The following is a 17,293-nucleotide window of genomic DNA, read 5'->3' on the forward strand; positions in this document are numbered from 1 at the left end:
AACCTTCAGCCCATGGACAGCTGACATATACAGTAATGCTCTTTCCATGGAAATGAATTTTGAAAAAGGTGCACATCCTTCACCCAGGAAATCCCAAGCACAGAGGGCTTCCCTGTCCTGATGCTAAAACTTAAGGCCAATCTTCAAGAAATGTGCACACACTCACACCACTTTTTTTTTGGTGCTGTTACTAGGGTGCAGTGGACAGCACATACCAGAGCTTTTCCCACAGAATCAGAGAAATAGTGAAATAGGAAAGGGTCTCTGGAGAGCATCTAGTCCAATCCCACTGCTCAAAGCAAGGTCAACTATGCCACGTTGCTTGGGCCATTTCCAGTTGATTACCTTCAAGAATGGAGACTCTGCATCTTCCCTGAATGATTCCCCTCACAGCTAAGGAATTTTTTTAATGTTTCTATGGAATTCATTGCACTTTGATTCATTTGCGTCTATTTTCTTCATCAGCAGCTTAGTATTAACATATTTCTTTCCAATACACACAGTGCAAAACGTGGAGAAGCAAAATCTCTGCCTGTTCCCTGCTGAAGGATTGCCTCTGGGGAAAGCAAGCTCCTGATTCTCCCTGCTGTTGGGCTGTGACAATACCAGTGTGACAATAATTTTCCTCTCCCCCTCTTGTTCAAAGCCACAAGGTGGCATGTACCTCCAGCTGTTCAGACCTCACTCTGCTGCTTTATGATTAAAACTAATGCACAAAGGACTGTGACACAGAACGGTTCAAAGGCTGTAAAAATCATATCCATATTAATCTCTCACTTTCATAGTTTTAAATGGGAAGATGAAACAATAATTTTAAGGGCCTTAATAAGGTGGGTAGAGCTCAAGCTTTCTCCAGATTAAGGTACAAGGGATTTTATGTATTACTGTTACTATCAAATGGAAAGAACCTATCTTGAGAGGTTTTTCTGCTTCCACTTGGGGTCTCAGGGCCAGCAGCAATTAACAAAAGGGTTTTGAGGAGAACAACAAACAAAATCCCACCCCCCACCACTTCTCTAGTAACAATTTTAGTCAACAGTTAAGGTTGCCAGTTTCAGCAACGAAAAATCCATTGATGAGTTCAGGCAAAGTTTACAGATAAAAAATAAATTCCAAGTAATGCTCAAGTAGGAGGTGGTGACACTGCCAGCTCAACATCCTCTGTCTGTTGCCTCTCTCCACAATATATGAGAAGGGCAGGATGCTCTGAGAGAAGAACAGGCCACAGGGAATACAGGATTTCAGAGCTGCTCCATGGAGAAAAGGGAAAGGTGATGCCCTGCACTGGTCATCTGGAAGAACTTTAACAATTAATATGCAGGACTTGGAAAGAGCTGGAAAACAGGAATGTTGGTTCACATTATACGATGAAAATTAGTAATTATTGAAAAATTTCTTGGTTGTATCTAACTTTTTTTAATCATAATTTTTATTTAACAGTTTTCATATAGTTGTTTGAATCCCTATGTGGTTAGTACTGCAATTCTTGGCAATAAGGTATTTTTGCTCCCTACATTAAATGCCTTTAAAGTCAAATTCCCTTTAAACCAAGATTCCCACCCCTTTCTTCCCACTGTAGAACAGCTATTGATCCAAAGTTCTGTTTCTGCTTTGACTGATGCAAGGCATTTGGGAAGAATAATGGTCTTTAGAATACCTAGTATCAGAAGGAAATGTAAATATGTTTGGAATCACTATGGTAATTATAAATGCTTTAAAGCAGAAGATCCCAGTGTAAATGCAAAAGATTTAATCTGTTCAATGTTTCAAAAGTAGCAATGGAGTTTAAGGACTTTTTTAGAATTTTAGTATTAGATTATAATTTATGGGTGAAAGCATGTAAAGTTTTAAGACAAATATAAAAACCAGATCAGTTCAAAACTCAGTTTGTGATTACCAAGCTGAAAGCAGTCAGTTCCTTGATTCCTCCAGACAGCCACTGCTTGCACATAATCCTCTGGGGGGGAAGGGGTAGAGGAACACCACAGCAGCCTCAGTGGCATCTGAGCATCACTTGTTCACAGCTCTGATCATTTTTGCTAACCAAGCAGCCCACCCATCTTACCACATGCTGCACAGTCTGTGCCATAGAGAGGAATTCCTTTGACTCCTTCTGCCTGTATTCTGGAAGAAATTCTATGTTGGCAACACGAAACAGTCCAACAAAATACAGTGCATCTTTGTTTTCTGCCTGAACTGCAAGAAACAAAAGACAATTAGCCTTGTTTTTAATAACAATGAAGGTTTTTTATTAAATTCTAAGCCAAATTAAACTATTTGGCCTAATCTACTTTCTAGTTTGAAACAGCTACCCAAAGAACACTACATTTTTACAGCCAAACTGTTCTAGATGTATGTGTACTAAATTAAGTTTACTGAGCTCCTGTTACCTATACACAAGGTAAGATACCACCATAACTGAAGGCAGTATCAACACCCAGATTCTGCAGCATCCCTAAGGTATCTTAGGCATCAGGGGCATAAAGAGGAAAACATGGCTTTTAATGCTTAATTACATACATATTTATTTTTCTCCCCTTTTACTTCCTTAAATCTATTCTGAAAACCAAAAGACTCACCTGAACTTCAGAAGGCCAAGAAACACAGTGTAAGGCAAAATTTCTGAGGAATCAAGCTCATAAAAACCTGTCAGGTCTGTGCAAATTTGCTTGCACATTAAAATGTTTTGCATAAGGCTGAGAGAAATTCATGCCCCCTAAAGCCAGCTTTTCTAATTAGTTGTTAAGTCTTAGCAAAGACAAAAGTTTTTCAGACCCCATTTAAAAATTTTCACATTTACTTTAGAAACAGCCTTCAGGACAAATGAGATCCTAAAGTCATCTGAAAGTGCTATTGGTGATAATGATATATGGATTTGGCATGAACTTTCAGCAACTCACCAATGAAGAGCCACAGTAATGTCCAGGTTACAACTCCTAAAATGAATAGAATGAGGGTAAAGAGAATTATTTTGTTTTGAAAATTCCATAGCAACTTATCTTTTTTCTTCAATTTGTCATGCTTTTTCCTTGCCAGAATCCTCTTTGCCAACTTGTCTTCTGCAGATACCATTTGGACTGAAATGCTGGCTGCCTAAAATAAGGTGAAAGACAACAAAAATCGTGGGATGTTTCTAGCAGGAGTTGACTGATCAACAAATGTCAACCAATTTGTTCCTCAGAGAAAAGTCTCCACTTCCTTCAGGCTGTGGAGCAGTGGCTATGGACAGGCTCTTCCTGCATATCTATCTCCCTCTAAAAAGTCACCTCCAGTGAACAGGAGAGCACTTGCTGAGATGGGACCTGCACAAAATCATCACCTGGATATCCAAATGCTTGATGGTTTATTTTGAATACAGCCCCAAAATTTTCTAAGCTGGATCCAAAATATGTCCTGACCATCTCATCTAGGTACAAAAGACTACATGACCATTTCTATATTTGTAGGAGTAGTTTCCACTTCCTGTAAGGTATCTACAGCTTGTCTGTTCTGGAAAGCCCATTTGTACCAGACACCACCACCACCCCTCAGGCATTTTCCTCTGTAGAAGATAATGAACACATTTAAGCAGACAAAAAGTGTTTATCAGCTGCTGCAGGCACAGCAAGAGCTGCCTGAAAAGTCTCTGGCACTTCATAAAACTCTCTCTTAGGGTATCTCCTGTCACAGTCAAATGGTTTGTTATGAGATCAGCTAGAGGTTCAATCACCTTTCTCAAGTCAATTCACTGTTTTACCTCTGCAGAGCTTAGCTGGCAAATTCCTGGACCACTCAGAGTGTTACTGACCAAGTGCACTGGATATGAATACAGTTTTAGCTGCCACACCTAGCTGCACCAGAGTTAAATTACAAGAAAAAACAAACAACAAAAACCCCACAAAAAAACCCCAACAAAGAAAAACTCACCATACATTTTTTCCCTACATAAAAATTATAGTGTAATTCAGATAATATTGCTACATAAACAAGGACCATTCAGGAAAAATGCTCTAAAACATGCTGATGGCAGTGAGAGGGAAGCTCTCAAGGAGTGGCCTCAGGAAGCTGTGGGCTGTCCATGACTGGAGGTGCTGACAAATACCAGTCAGCAATCAGCAGCAAGGGGTTTAGTGCACAGTCTTGTATGAAGCACAAAACAGTCTTGGACAAAATGACCTGGCTCAGGAGGTCATATATATGAGAATTAAGCTGAACTTCATAATTTTGAAGATGAAGACCAAAACAAATAGGTTTTTTTTCACTGTTTTTGAAACAGCTTGATTCATTTTAAGCACATCCTCAAAGCCTCCCTCACCTCACAGCTGAGTTTATGCCACTCAGGCCTAAGTGGCACATCATTTCTAAGCAGTGAAAATCAAACAGCTCTGACAAAGCCCAGTGATAACTGGTCTACGATTTGCTCAAGATGCTAACAGCCTCACTCTGAGGGCAAACTGCTGTGCTATCACCTATCCCCTTCTGTGCACACACAAAATACACTGAGGAATTCACAATCACACTAGAAGAGAGACACTAAACAGCAGAGCCCTGACTTGGGCAGATCCAGCTGGTCCCTGTGCTCTATAGGCCCTTTATAGCCCTGCAGAGCTACAGCAGTAGATGATCAGGAGAAAGGGTGCAACAAGATGCTCACCTATTTACCAGCACTGCATTGTTTGAAGCCTCTCAGAAGGTACCCTCCAAAGAGTGTGTGACCTGTTCTAGACTAAAATATGGGGGCACAGTCAGTTTCATCCCTACTAATTATATTGTACTTGATGAGAAAGAAGACCACGAAAGTCAGGAAGTAACCAGATGAATTTCACTCTTGAATTTCCAGTGTGGGATGCTGTGTTGGGTTGCAATACAGGATGTGGCCAGAAATGTGTATTGTATCACCATCTGTTGAAGATGGGTGGGGCAGTGACCCTTATCTCCATGGCACATACCATCTGCTAATGGGCCATCTTTAAACCAGCTGAGGCAATCATCTTTATCTTTTCCATGACCCATCCTCCCTCCAGGAAGATATCATCTGCTGCTGGCCCATTCAGTCCCACTGTGTGACTGATAAAATTACATCATCCCACTGGGAGATGCTCCAGCCAGGGGGAGGAGCCAAGCCTTTCCTACCTAGATAAAAACTGAGATTTTGGACACCAAGGTACCTTCTTTCCACTGGATTCCAGAGGAAAACCAGACTTTCCACATCAACCCTGGACCTTCAGAGGAAAAGTGCACCTTCTACAGGAGCACTGCTTCAGCTGAACCACATCTGCCACTGCAGGAGGATGCAGCCACCATTTAATGGAACTGCTGCCAACACCCTGAATGACTAACAGGGTGTCAGGTTGTATTCTGACTCTGTCAATGTTTTGGGATTGTTCTTTGTAATATTGTACTTCTGTTTTAATTTTCCTAGTAAAGAACTGTTATTCCTAATTCCCATCTCTTTGCCTGAAAGCCCCTTAATTTCAAAATTATAATAATTCAGAGGGAGGGAGTTTACATTCTCCATTTCATAGAGAGGCTCCTGCCTTTATTGGCAAACACCTGTCATTCAAACCAGGAGAGACGCCAAGTTTAATACAGTGGCTCCAGAAAGCTCTGTGCTGATGCAGCTTGACACACAGGAAATGACAAGCACAACTGGCAGCCATTTGCAAAAGTGGTGCTGTGAAATAACTTACAATAAGTGCTTCTTTCCTTTTGCTCAACAGGAGACTCCATCTGTGTTTTGGGCCCGTCAGGATAAGAGATGTGGATAATCCAGAGTGATTCCAGAGGTAAGGAGCTGGAGGATATAATGTACAGCAAAAAGCTGAGAGCCTTAGGGCTGTTCAGCAGGAGACAAGAAGGCAAAGACAGTGTAAGTCTAATTATAGATTTCCATATCTGAAGTGGGCTATGGAGAAGACAGAGCCACACTTTTCTCACTGGTGCACAGTGAAGAGAGAGCCACAAGAATCACACACAGCAGCAGGAGACATTCCAGCTACACTGGGGAAGGAGGAAGAATGCATTTCACCACAAGGGCCATGCACCTGAGCCATGCCCAGAGAGGCCAGGGAGCCCCCACACCTCAGAGGATCAATATTCCAAGAAATGTTTTTGTTCTGATGTCAGCTCTGTTCTTAAAAAATTTAAAACCAGCAGAAGTCTGCACCAACACATTTTTTATACGTTTCTCTGATATAAGGCACTAGTAACACTATCAAGAAAAGACCTCTGTGTATCCTCAGAGGAAGCATAAGAAACATCCCCACAAATATCCTGCTGGTTCTGTAGATAAATACAAGACATAGCAATCTTTGATCTCAGAGTTTTCTTCTCTGAAAGGAGAAGAAAACTTAGCAATAACTAATAACAAGTAGAGTTAAAAGACTAAGCATGACCCTCTATAATTTCCTCAAACAAATTCTTTAAATATCGAATTGGAACATTCCAGACTATTGTCTTCTGTGTGCTTTCCACTTGATGTACCCATCTTCTGTATATTTTACAAACCTTATTGAGTCTCTTTAAGGATAAAAACAAATGTTTGGATTGTTACAGAATTCCTTTATACACTCAGGTGTTCAATGAGGCAGCTCAATGGATGCTGAGTTCTGACATCTGATATTTTGGTCACTTTCATCAAGATTCCCACAATAATATTTTATATTAAAATTTTCCCATGTAACTCCTTTTTGTGGCTCTAGGCCTAAACAGGCAGATTTATTATTAAAAAATAAATACTGTCAAGTATTATTAAAAATTACTCAACATTGACATCACTAGATATGTAAGTGGTCACTTGAAACAACTGATGTCTTCATTGGATCTGCTGTAATCCTCATCTTATTTTTTTTAAAAAGCAATTCATGTATCAAGCTTTCCATGTCAAAGTTCTTTGTTATGTGGGATTCATAGGAATATTGAATGCTTTGTGCTATATTATCAATATTTCCATATGTTTTATTATTTTACCATAAACATGTTATAGTAAGGAAAGCGACAGCAAAATTAAGATGCTCCCTTCCCTCAATAAAGACCATAATTCTCAATTCAGCTTTCCTCTCTATAGCAGCTTAGTTCTTGTATTCTAGAACTGGTTTCCAGCTAACATTACAATTTGACCATCACCATACACTAAATTATTTAATTACATCTTTGTTGTGAGTTAGCAGTCAATCCCCTTCTCTATCTTCTCTGGGAAAAGCAAAACACTTTGCCTCCTTTAATGCTGCCTTTCCTGCCTAAAAGTTAACTTCTTTTTTGAAAAACATGCTGCATGACACCAATATAAGCATTTATGTTGTCACATTGACATGTCCATTATTTCAATTGTCTGAAAATACATAATATTAGCAATCCAGAGATAAAGACATGTTGACATTTTCAGACTGAGCCATAAACTAGAAAATTATACCAAATCTAACCATCATCTTAGGTTTACTACTTGAGAATTAGGTCACAAGACATATAATAATGTCAAGAAGTATAGAAAATCAAGAATGTTTAAGTCACCTACGTACACTTACTTCATCTTCAGGTTTAGCTGTTGGGGGATCATTTTTTTCATCCATTTCAGCAGAATTAATTTTATGAATTGTCCAGGCTGAGAAAGAGCCTTGCACCTTTTCTCAGGCACCCCTTCTTCTTGTGAAGCTGAAGACAGCTAATTGCAATGTGCAGGACCAAAAGAGGCATCAATTTACTTTGATGAGTTTCCAATTGTAACTTCATCTGCCCTACTACACCTTTGTAAATGTTAGAAGGCTGCTATCATGTGACTTTAGACTTCAAATTCAGACTGGATAAAATAGGCTTTTCATGGTCTTTATAAAGCTGAAATACTAAAATACAAAATTTCAGTGCTAAAATCTATACATCACTGATCCTTATGGATCCTTTCCAATCAGCAGATTCTATGATTCTGTGAAAATGTCACATAAGTTACATGAACAATAAAAGTGGCAAGTAAAATGTAAAAGTGAGAGCAAAAATATGCTAAAATAGGGAAAAGAAATCTAAGCATCCTAAGTAAGAGCGTTGAAAATTGCAGATGACAACAACAAATCAAGATGAGCATTTGGACTCTCTTCTAAAATTTTGTAATGTACCTGTTGAGCAATCAAATTTGGTTATTTTATTGTACTTGAAAAATAAACTGTTCCAGGCAACGTATTTCATATTGTTAAAACAGATCAGCCTTCAAACTGAGAATCCTTTTTGCAATCAGATGCAGGAAGTCAGTTTATTATAACAGTTCCATCCTATTGTCTTTGTTAATTAAATATTTATAGAGGATGTAAACCAGTACTTCCCTCAATGGATGCTAAGTATAGAGCTGTCTTTCCTTTTAAGTGATTAACAATCTCAATGCTTTCCTTGTGTCAGCCTCAGAAATGGTACTGGAGGTGGACACCCCCAGCCCACTGAGCCCCTGATTAAGGGAAAGGTGACAGAGGATCCACCCAACACCCCAAGGCAAGCAGAGATGTCTGTCTGTATTACACAGATGCATCCTGCAGGAAGCTGGGATTCAGCAATTCAGCCTTCCAGGACAAAAAGCTTGGCTTGCACAGACCTGGTGCTGTGCTGGGGGGAGGTAGGGCTCACCTCACCTGTCTTAGACTGCCTAGAAGTGAGGCATGCAAATCCAAGTCTGTTTTCTAGACTGAGTCTGTACATGATGGTGACAGAGAAGCATTCAAAACAGAGAAGATGAATCACACCACTGAGTAGAGAGAAAAGAAGCAATTATTTTGCCAAACCTATCCTTTACAAAATCATCTCTGTGTGATGGCAACCTTTCCCTTCTGACCAAAGCTGCCTCCATGCTCAGCTCAGAGGTTTTCTTGCTCCTTGAACTGATGGGAGCCCAGGACCAGCCTGACAGCATCAGCCCACTGGCACAGCAGGGAGCTCCACAGAGCTACTAACCTCAGCCTGACATCTTTTCCAAACTAAACAGCAGGAGTGACAGAGTTTGCTTGTATTGCAGGACTTGCCAGAAATGCTAACAAGCTGCATGAAATCACAAAGGAAAGTCCCTGCACAAAGCAAAGTTACTTCTACTACAATCTGGTTGTATTGCCTTCAAGAACTCTCTTGCATACTGCTTGAATCTCTTTTTCTTTAATCACAACTCAGATAAAGCACAGGTTTTAACAGGTCTGTGAAAACTAAACAAGAGTTTAAATAGCAATTTATAGTAACATTACAGGGGGCATTCATAAACATTCTTAAATGAATCAATTTTTCATTGGTACACAATCACACTGTCTGATTCTATACTCTGTCCCTCAAACAATTTCTTCAAATTGCAGCTGAGATTACTTCCAACAGAGGAAGGAATGGTTTTTGCTTTCCTTCCTAATAAGGCAGCTGAATTTGTTATTCAGCTTCATTTTGAACACAGAGAAAGTAAAATACTTATACCTACAATAAGGATGTAATAATAACTAATGTGGAATAAGTAGAATTTGAAGATCTGCATACACACAGGCAAGACATTCACATTTTGAACACATTTCTTTCACCAATGAAGAGAGAACCAGCACAAAATAGATGCTATTTCAATTTTTTGAAAGTGCAAATTGCAAGCAAGACTAAGTGATGCTTTTATCAAAGTATGGAATAGGTGACAACTGATTACTAAATACTAAATTAATAATAACTGTCTAGTAACACGTTTCAGTATCAACTTGGAAACTTTTTGGACCCCTTCTCCACTTAATGAGTACCATGTTTCTTGCTCTCCAGATCTCTGTCATCTAGAGATTCAACTTGGAACCACAGTGCTTTTAGTTTTCTTCTTCTTGATTTCTTATTCAATTTCTGATTACTGACAATGCTTGACTATGCACTAGAGGTCTCTCATGTAAGAAGACATTTTTCAACAAATAAAATCACCTTGGAAATTACAGGCAAATTGAGCTGTCTTGAAGGATCCAGGAACAATACATAACTGCCACTGGCAGAGCACATCACCTGGAATGAAGCAGCTGACCATCTTGCACAGCAGTGCTAACAGAGCTATTTAATCTCAACAACAATCTGAGAATAGCTTAGTTATTTGCAACACATCAATTTAAATAAAATTTAAAATGCTAAGTGAGCGCATCTTTTGGACACAACACCCATTCAGTCTGTGCCATTTTAAGGACAGCAAGCCCTGCTATTCCATCAGTTAATGGTCTTGCACTATTCAATGCTCAGTGGTGGCACTAGCTAATTTTACTCTCCATTTCTCTCTTGCTTATATGAAACTGCTATGTGTAGCAGAGCAAGCAATATTGACACAGCATAGAGGAGTAATACTGCTAGATTAAATATGACTTATTAAGACTATCACAGTGGTATGAAACCTGCCACATTTCAAATAAAATAAATACTATAAAAAATAGAGTTTCTGCAATAACGAGGTTGACCCAGTTGAAGAAGCACTGAATCCAGTGGTAACACCTTCTACAGAGGTCAAGTCAGGGCAGCTCTTCAGCCAAGCAAAAGCCACATTTGTAGCTTTTCAGGTGATTTCCTGATGTGCAAACTCCCATCTTTCAGAATACTCAGTCATGTATGCTTGGATAGGTCAGGCCTGAGCAGGGTCTGACAAGCCAAAGCACTTTTACTGGTGAAAGTCTCTGTGCCAGTCCCTGCAAATCACACTTCAGTTGGTGACCTGGTCCTTAACTGGTTAATTAATCTCACTTTCTCATATCTGTTGCCACAACAGATGCCAGCTGATGTGAGTCTAATGTTTAGTGCAAACAAACCACAAATATCTTACTCATGTTCATCTCCCCAGGAAACACAAAGCCCCATGCCAGCCCAGCCTCAGTGTTTGCCACAAACAAATGCCCCTACAAAATGCTAATATAATCTACCTGTTCTGCCTTTCCACAGCTGCATTTTCCTTGCAATTAGGCAGAGAAAATCTCATACCCTGAGAGAAGACCAGCATTGGAAGTTTAACTCCTTGTTTTCCTTCCTCTTTATTTCAGAAAGTTACCCATGCCCTTTCCTTTCCAGCCTTGATGCTTCCCCTCATTTCTATTACTCTGATCACTTTCTAAGTAGGAGGATAGACCAAAAAAGCCTGGGGGAGAATAACCCCAGGGGGAAAAAACCCCAACAAACCCAAACAAAACTCAATCCCTAGGGTTTTTTCTGGCTTAATTACTTTCACCTAAAAGACTTCAGGATGGCATCGATGCTACCTGTGATATTTTTATTTCTACTTTATCAGTCCTTCCATGTTATGATCCAGGCAGGGAGAATGTGACAAGCATATACAAGCTCAAACTGTTAAAGAGCAATGCAGATTTTTAAAAATCTTTTTAAAGCAAGTAACTCAAACTAATCTACTAAACTAATCTAATAAGCAGTTAGATTATTTTCACTTTCAAATATTAAGCAAGCTATTTCACTGAGTCTGGTGAGTTTGGGGCATCACTTTCTTTGTTCAGGAGTTATGGGGCACCTTGATATTTAATTCCTAGAAGTGACTGACACTGCTGTTGTCATCCCCCACCCACTAAAGATTTTGCTAAGCAGAGGATCCAAGAGTTAATTCACCTAATTTGACAAAAATTTTACACAAAAGTATTTTTAGTGTTTGAATAACATAGCTCTGCTATTCCCAGTTAATTTACAAGGAAAATTTTGTGTTCAGAATAAAAATCACACAGAAGCACAGACAAGCCTGTCAAGTTGAGGGCTGTTAACCATGAATATAACTGACCAAGATTTGCACTGGGTCCTACTGACCAAACATCCCTGTTGAAATTTTATTATTTTTTTTTCAGAGATGCTCTTGATGTTCTACCTAGGTCACTGCAGTCTTCTCTGACCTTGACATCTTTGGGTACTGGCAGGCAATTTCTTTGTCTCAGCTGCAGGGATGCTAATCTTCATTAGGGGTTGATCACCAGCTGAATATCTGCTCGTGCCCTTGGGCTGAGTGCAGGGAAATAACAGAAGATAAGAGGATCTGGACTGATGGAAACAAATGAAAGTCTAAATATAAAACTTGTTACTGTGATCCACACAAGCTGCATTTTTCCCCCTGCCTGCTTCTAGGTTCTGCCTTACAGAGATTGCTGTCTGTATGCTGGTTAGAGAAGCAGGACTTCAAGGATATGGGCATGCTCTGCATATGGCAGTGTCCTTGCACATTCACTGCCCTGTGATGGAATTGTAAGAACTAAGGAGCTATAAACAGGAGGGAACTACAGCCCTGTCTGCTCCATTTACAGTATAATCACTTAAAAAAAAAAATTGTTGTTTGAACTACAGCTGAGGGGACTTGGTTTTGTTCTTATGTTTGTGTCTGCCATGTGGAAGGTCAGCAGAGAGAAACAGCATTTCCAGCTGCTCTGTCTCCATACAGCCTCAGCACAAGGAGCTTGTGAACTTTCCTTCACCACCATGATGTTACCCAGCTCCATCAGTCAACATCTCACAGCAACACCACTTGAGCCAGCTTTTCAGACAAAAGCTTTACCTGGGATTTAAATACTGTGTTTTCCCATAAGCAGGTCCTGTCCCATATTCTGTCAAGAAGTTTCAACTCTCCCAACGTTAAAGCAAATCACCTTGTCAAAGGTAAAATGAAGCTAATCAAGAGCATTGAGGCAATCAGTGTTACCAGTAATTTGCCAAATCAGGCAAGCCACCTGAGGTTTGTTTAAGGATGAGGTGGATATCACAGCACACAAGCTGGTCACACATGTACAAGTACAGTGCCTAGTAAGGGCAGCTGGCCACATAAGCCACACCTGCCTAGAGCAGCGAAATTTCAGTATCCTTTGTTGTCTGGAAAGCATGGGATAAGATCCCCACACTAAATCCTTTGTGTACAGTAATGTAGAACCTGCAAAGACTGCACTTCCTCCATGTAACACAGTAGTGCTGAATGCCTGTGTCTCATGACCTTCAGACAGGCATCCCTATATTCACTTCCATGTTGGCTTCCTACCTACCCCTTGCCTGTCCAGACTTGTAGTGGATTTATTTTAACAGGCCAGATGGATTCCTCATGGTGTTTTGATGAGCCAAAGGAGCAGAGAGCCAATTTAGGATCATTTGAGATGCTGGCAGAGCCACCTTTTTTTACTGCCATGGCCACGAAACAATATAAACAAGACAAAAACCACCTACACTTCTATACAGACAGCCTGGACCCCTCCTCACACAACCCAGAATTCTGTGCACCCTCATGTTGTCTCAGCTCTTAGTTTTGCAAGTGACATGCAGGGCTGTGAGTATTTTTCCTCCAGAGTATTCATTACACACTGAACCCATCACATGGTTGGGATCCTGTTCAAGACATCAAATCTCAGAGCTTGCCTCAGCCTCATCATTTCTCAAACTTCTTTCTCATAGCATTTGAAAGAATATATTTATCTCCAATTTCCCTCTGGGGGTGGGGTGGGTGTGGGGAGGTGAGGACATGACACATAACTGTACATGATTTCAGATTGGTTACAGACATTGTGTTTTTCAATGAGTCTTCATAAAACCCTCCATTTTCAGTGCAGCCCACCTCATGATGATTATAAAGAACTCCCAAATACAATAGTAAGTCTGAGAAGTGCTTTGCATTGGTAGTGAACCCTAAGGGAGGAAACATGATTCATTCTGTAAAACACTGAGCACAAGGCAAGAGCCACATCCTTGATCCCAAAGGACAAAGTGTAGTTACAAGCACCCAGCTCATAAGTAATGCTCTCTGCAGAACTATTTTGGGAGTTAGTTTTCCTTGCTCCAAGGAGCAAAACTGTACTCTTAAAAATCACATTTAAAAAAAAGCTTTTTTAGAGGTCCTGGTCACCTTTTGATGGATAGACATTCATCTATATTGGAATAAAAACACCTTATTCAGAGCACTGTCTTTTATTTTTTAGCTGTTTGAGTAGCTCCTGCTGGACACAGGAACAGCTTTTCCCAGCACAGCAGCTCTGCTGCACAGAGGGGAGGATCTGGAGGCAGAATATGCATTTTGCTGTGCATTCAGCCTTATTTTAAGACAGCCAAGTAAACAAGCAAATGCCAGTTCTCTTTAAGCAATGTACATTACTGGTCTCTGCTATGAACAACTTGCCACTAATGTGGATAAAGATCTGCCTCCCCTCCTTCCCAGCCAAGATGACAGGACCTGCACCTTCACTTGCTATATACAGATTTAAATTAGAAGTATTAACTGAGCCTAGACAAACCAAAGGAACAACTAAAATTCCGGGCCCCTGGTGACCATTGGTGACAGAAGGGGTGGTATTGATGACATTAAATATGACTGGTTTATGTTTCCATTTGTAGAGGTCATTCATCTCCCTCTTCTCCCAAATGAGAGAGACATTCCTTTTTCTAAAGGAACAGCTGGTTACCCTCCCCTGTAGTCTTTTGTTACCAAGAACTTTATTCTGTCCATGTTTTCCTTTGTTTTATGGGTTATTTTTTTTCTGTAGTTCATTGGTTATTTCAAGTCTGCTCACAGGAAAGGCAGCTTTAAAACCATTTATTCTTCCAATTAATTTTTCTTTCCAAAAGATATATCACATATATAAAACAGGCACGTTTGCAGCAGGTAGGAAATGATTGCATTTAGTTTTTATTTGCTATCAGACTGCATCTGCTCCCCTTTTCAGAGTTAAGCAAGGTGCTCAGCACTAGTAAGAAAACCAGCAACAACAAAAAACCTCTCTCTTGTTTGTTCTGCCCATTAGAAGTGTTATTTTCCCCACCTAGGCCAGCCTTGACCACTGCAGTTCAGATCCCTGCAGGCTTTGCTGACCACACAGCACATCTCACCGCCATGACACAGCAAACAAACAAATAAATCCAGCTGTTTCCATCCTGCATCTTCTCATACTCTAAAAATATCACTGTAAGGTTTTGAATTTAAAGCACACTAACTGTTCTCTGCTGGCCTTGATCACATGAGTTATACCTATGATACAAGTAAACCATCATGTTAAGGAGGTTCTCCTAAACACAAAGCTAAAATGCCCCTTTTACTTCAAGATCACTATAAATAACGTAATATTTTCTGAAATTTATTGTGCTCAAAACTAAAGATTCATTCTAGATGTATGCTAAGGTTTGTGATTCACCCCATTATAGCTAGCACAGAGCCTCTTAAAGGAAGAAGACAATGTTGAGAACTAAAACCTCCTTCCTTTATCCCTCCTGCTTTTGTAAGAGCCAGCATTTACACTTAGCTAAAGGGCAAGAGCATCATTGCTGCTGCAGTTAAGTGCTCCCTGGGCCCATTTATCTCCAGCTAATAATCCAGTTTGCCTGGATGTACTTGACTCCAGTAGGAGTGCAATTCACAGAGCAACTGCAGAAGGTAGTTCTTAAGGGACTCATCATATTACATGGAGACAGGCATTTTAAATAGAGAACACATTCTGCCAGAGTGAGGTACACTCATGCTTCAGTGACATGGCAGTACTATGGCTTGCCTTATTTCACAGCTCCCACTTAGAAAGCAAGCTGCACAAAAACTGTTTAATCATTCATGGATTCATTTTACAGAATGTAGAGGCTGTAAACAGTAATTTTGCTTTTGATTCTCATCCTACACCAAGTATAAAGAAAGAAAGTGAAAAAGACAAAAGAATTAAAAAAAAGAAAAATAGACAATTATTGTAAAAGCATCACTCTCTTTTTTCTACTTTGATTCAATGTGTTACAGGTGTCTCACATCCAGAAAACACAGAAATATACCAAAACAATCACTTTCACATAATACTTCTCTCCATATTATTTCTTGCAGGGTTATGGAAAAGTTTGACTTATTAATGCATAACCTCCCCACCACCAAAAAAATATATAATCATCTCTGTTCTAGTCATTGTATTTGACACCTCATAATCCAGCTCACATTGTGGCAATGCTTCTGGGGGAAGGATTTACATAATTAAACATATCACAGCACAAAAAGAAGATCTGTGCTTTTAAGCAAGACCACAAGAGCCAAGTAAATTTCTTACAAAACACAATATGATATTAGTGGATCTCATTTTGGGGCCTGAACAGAGATATTTTTTAATTGCAGTAATGAGAGGAATGATGGATTTGTCTTTACAAACAAGCTGTGGGTCTGCTGGTAGATAAAACTAGCACTAAGAGATAAAAGAAAAAATGGGGTGGATTCCACTGATTGATGAATGGAAAAAAATATATTTACCTTTACAAACAAACTGCAGATTTGGTGTTAAATTGGATATTGGAAGATAAAAGAAACAATGGGGAAAAACCATGAATTCTATAAGAATTAAAAGTTAAAAGGGAGGGTTATACATTAGAGGGGAATCTCAGGTGTCAGGTGTTTGGGAAGTCTGTGCCTCTCAAGTACCTCAGCCAAGGGGGAAAGAGAGAGGGAAATGCAGTCGGGAAATTCGGATAAAAAGGAGGCTGCGTCCTCCAAAAATCTGAGACACCCCAGGGGAATGCCCCATGGCCTCTCCCTTTATTTGAATGAAGTTAAAGGACCCCTCTGTCTCTTTTTTGGACATAAACCTCTGGTGTTTGTGGCTTAATTTTCCTGACACCTAGAACAAAATCCACCACACAGTTTACTGCAGCTTACCCACAAGGCTGGGAGTTGTTTAGCTCAGCTTCTCTCTCCTCAGGCAAAGCTTGAACCTTTCTCTGCAGTTCCTTCCTGCACTCTACCTACTAAATTCACCTGGCTACAGCTCAAACTCTTGCTTTTCAGTAGAAAAACCTTCTTCAGCTGCTACTTGTGTAGGGAACAGCTGCAGCTCATCTTCACAGAATCATCCAAATCAATTAGGGTGGGAAAGGCCCTAATATTGAGAACTTTAATTAAAGTCTGACCATTACCCTTATTCCAAAATGCACTTCTGAGGTATCTAAGAAATGCTGCTTTGGTTTAACACCACTGTCAGAGCTGTTGTGGCAGATCTGGGGAAAAGATCTTTTTAAGAATGCCAGGAGATGATGAACATTCCTGGCACATGCACAGTCCCTCGATCTCCCACTTGAACATTCCAAACCCGAATTATTGATTTTTCCTCCTTGAATCAAGAGGTTTTTCTGTTCTTTCAGAAAACAAATGTTGCCATGGTATCCTAGTACTTTAAATCCAGACCTGAATTTATGTAACTTCTCCTGAAGATGAGGAAGGGGATTTGCCCTCTTTTGCCAAGAACAACACCAACAAAAACCATGTCCAGTGCTCAGCAGCCCTGGGAGTGCTGGGGCATATCCATGGGTACAAGTATTCCTTCAGCACATTGGAGAACCTGGTCAAAACAATGCTTGGGCTGAGTGCTGGAAGGAGCTGGAAGCAGCA

General features: G+C 40.0%; 1 protein-coding gene across 1 annotated transcript in view; it reads right to left on the minus strand.

The window, feature by feature from the left end:
• The window catches only part of TMPRSS7 (transmembrane serine protease 7), a 33,729-nt gene extending 26,182 nt beyond the window's left edge, over positions 1–7,547 (minus strand). The window contains exons 1-3 of the mRNA XM_056489248.1: positions 7,499–7,547; positions 2,901–3,089; positions 2,066–2,196 (exon numbers count right to left, since the gene is read on the minus strand). Of these exons, the coding sequence (XP_056345223.1) occupies positions 2,066–2,196; positions 2,901–3,089; positions 7,499–7,547 (369 nt within the window). The remainder of the gene's footprint in view (positions 1–2,065; positions 2,197–2,900; positions 3,090–7,498) is intronic.
• Positions 7,548–17,293: the final 9,746 nt, after the last annotated feature.

Source organism: Oenanthe melanoleuca, chromosome 1 (genome assembly GCF_029582105.1).
Source record: "Oenanthe melanoleuca isolate GR-GAL-2019-014 chromosome 1, OMel1.0, whole genome shotgun sequence".
NCBI classification, from domain to species: Eukaryota; Metazoa; Chordata; class Aves; order Passeriformes; family Muscicapidae; genus Oenanthe; species Oenanthe melanoleuca.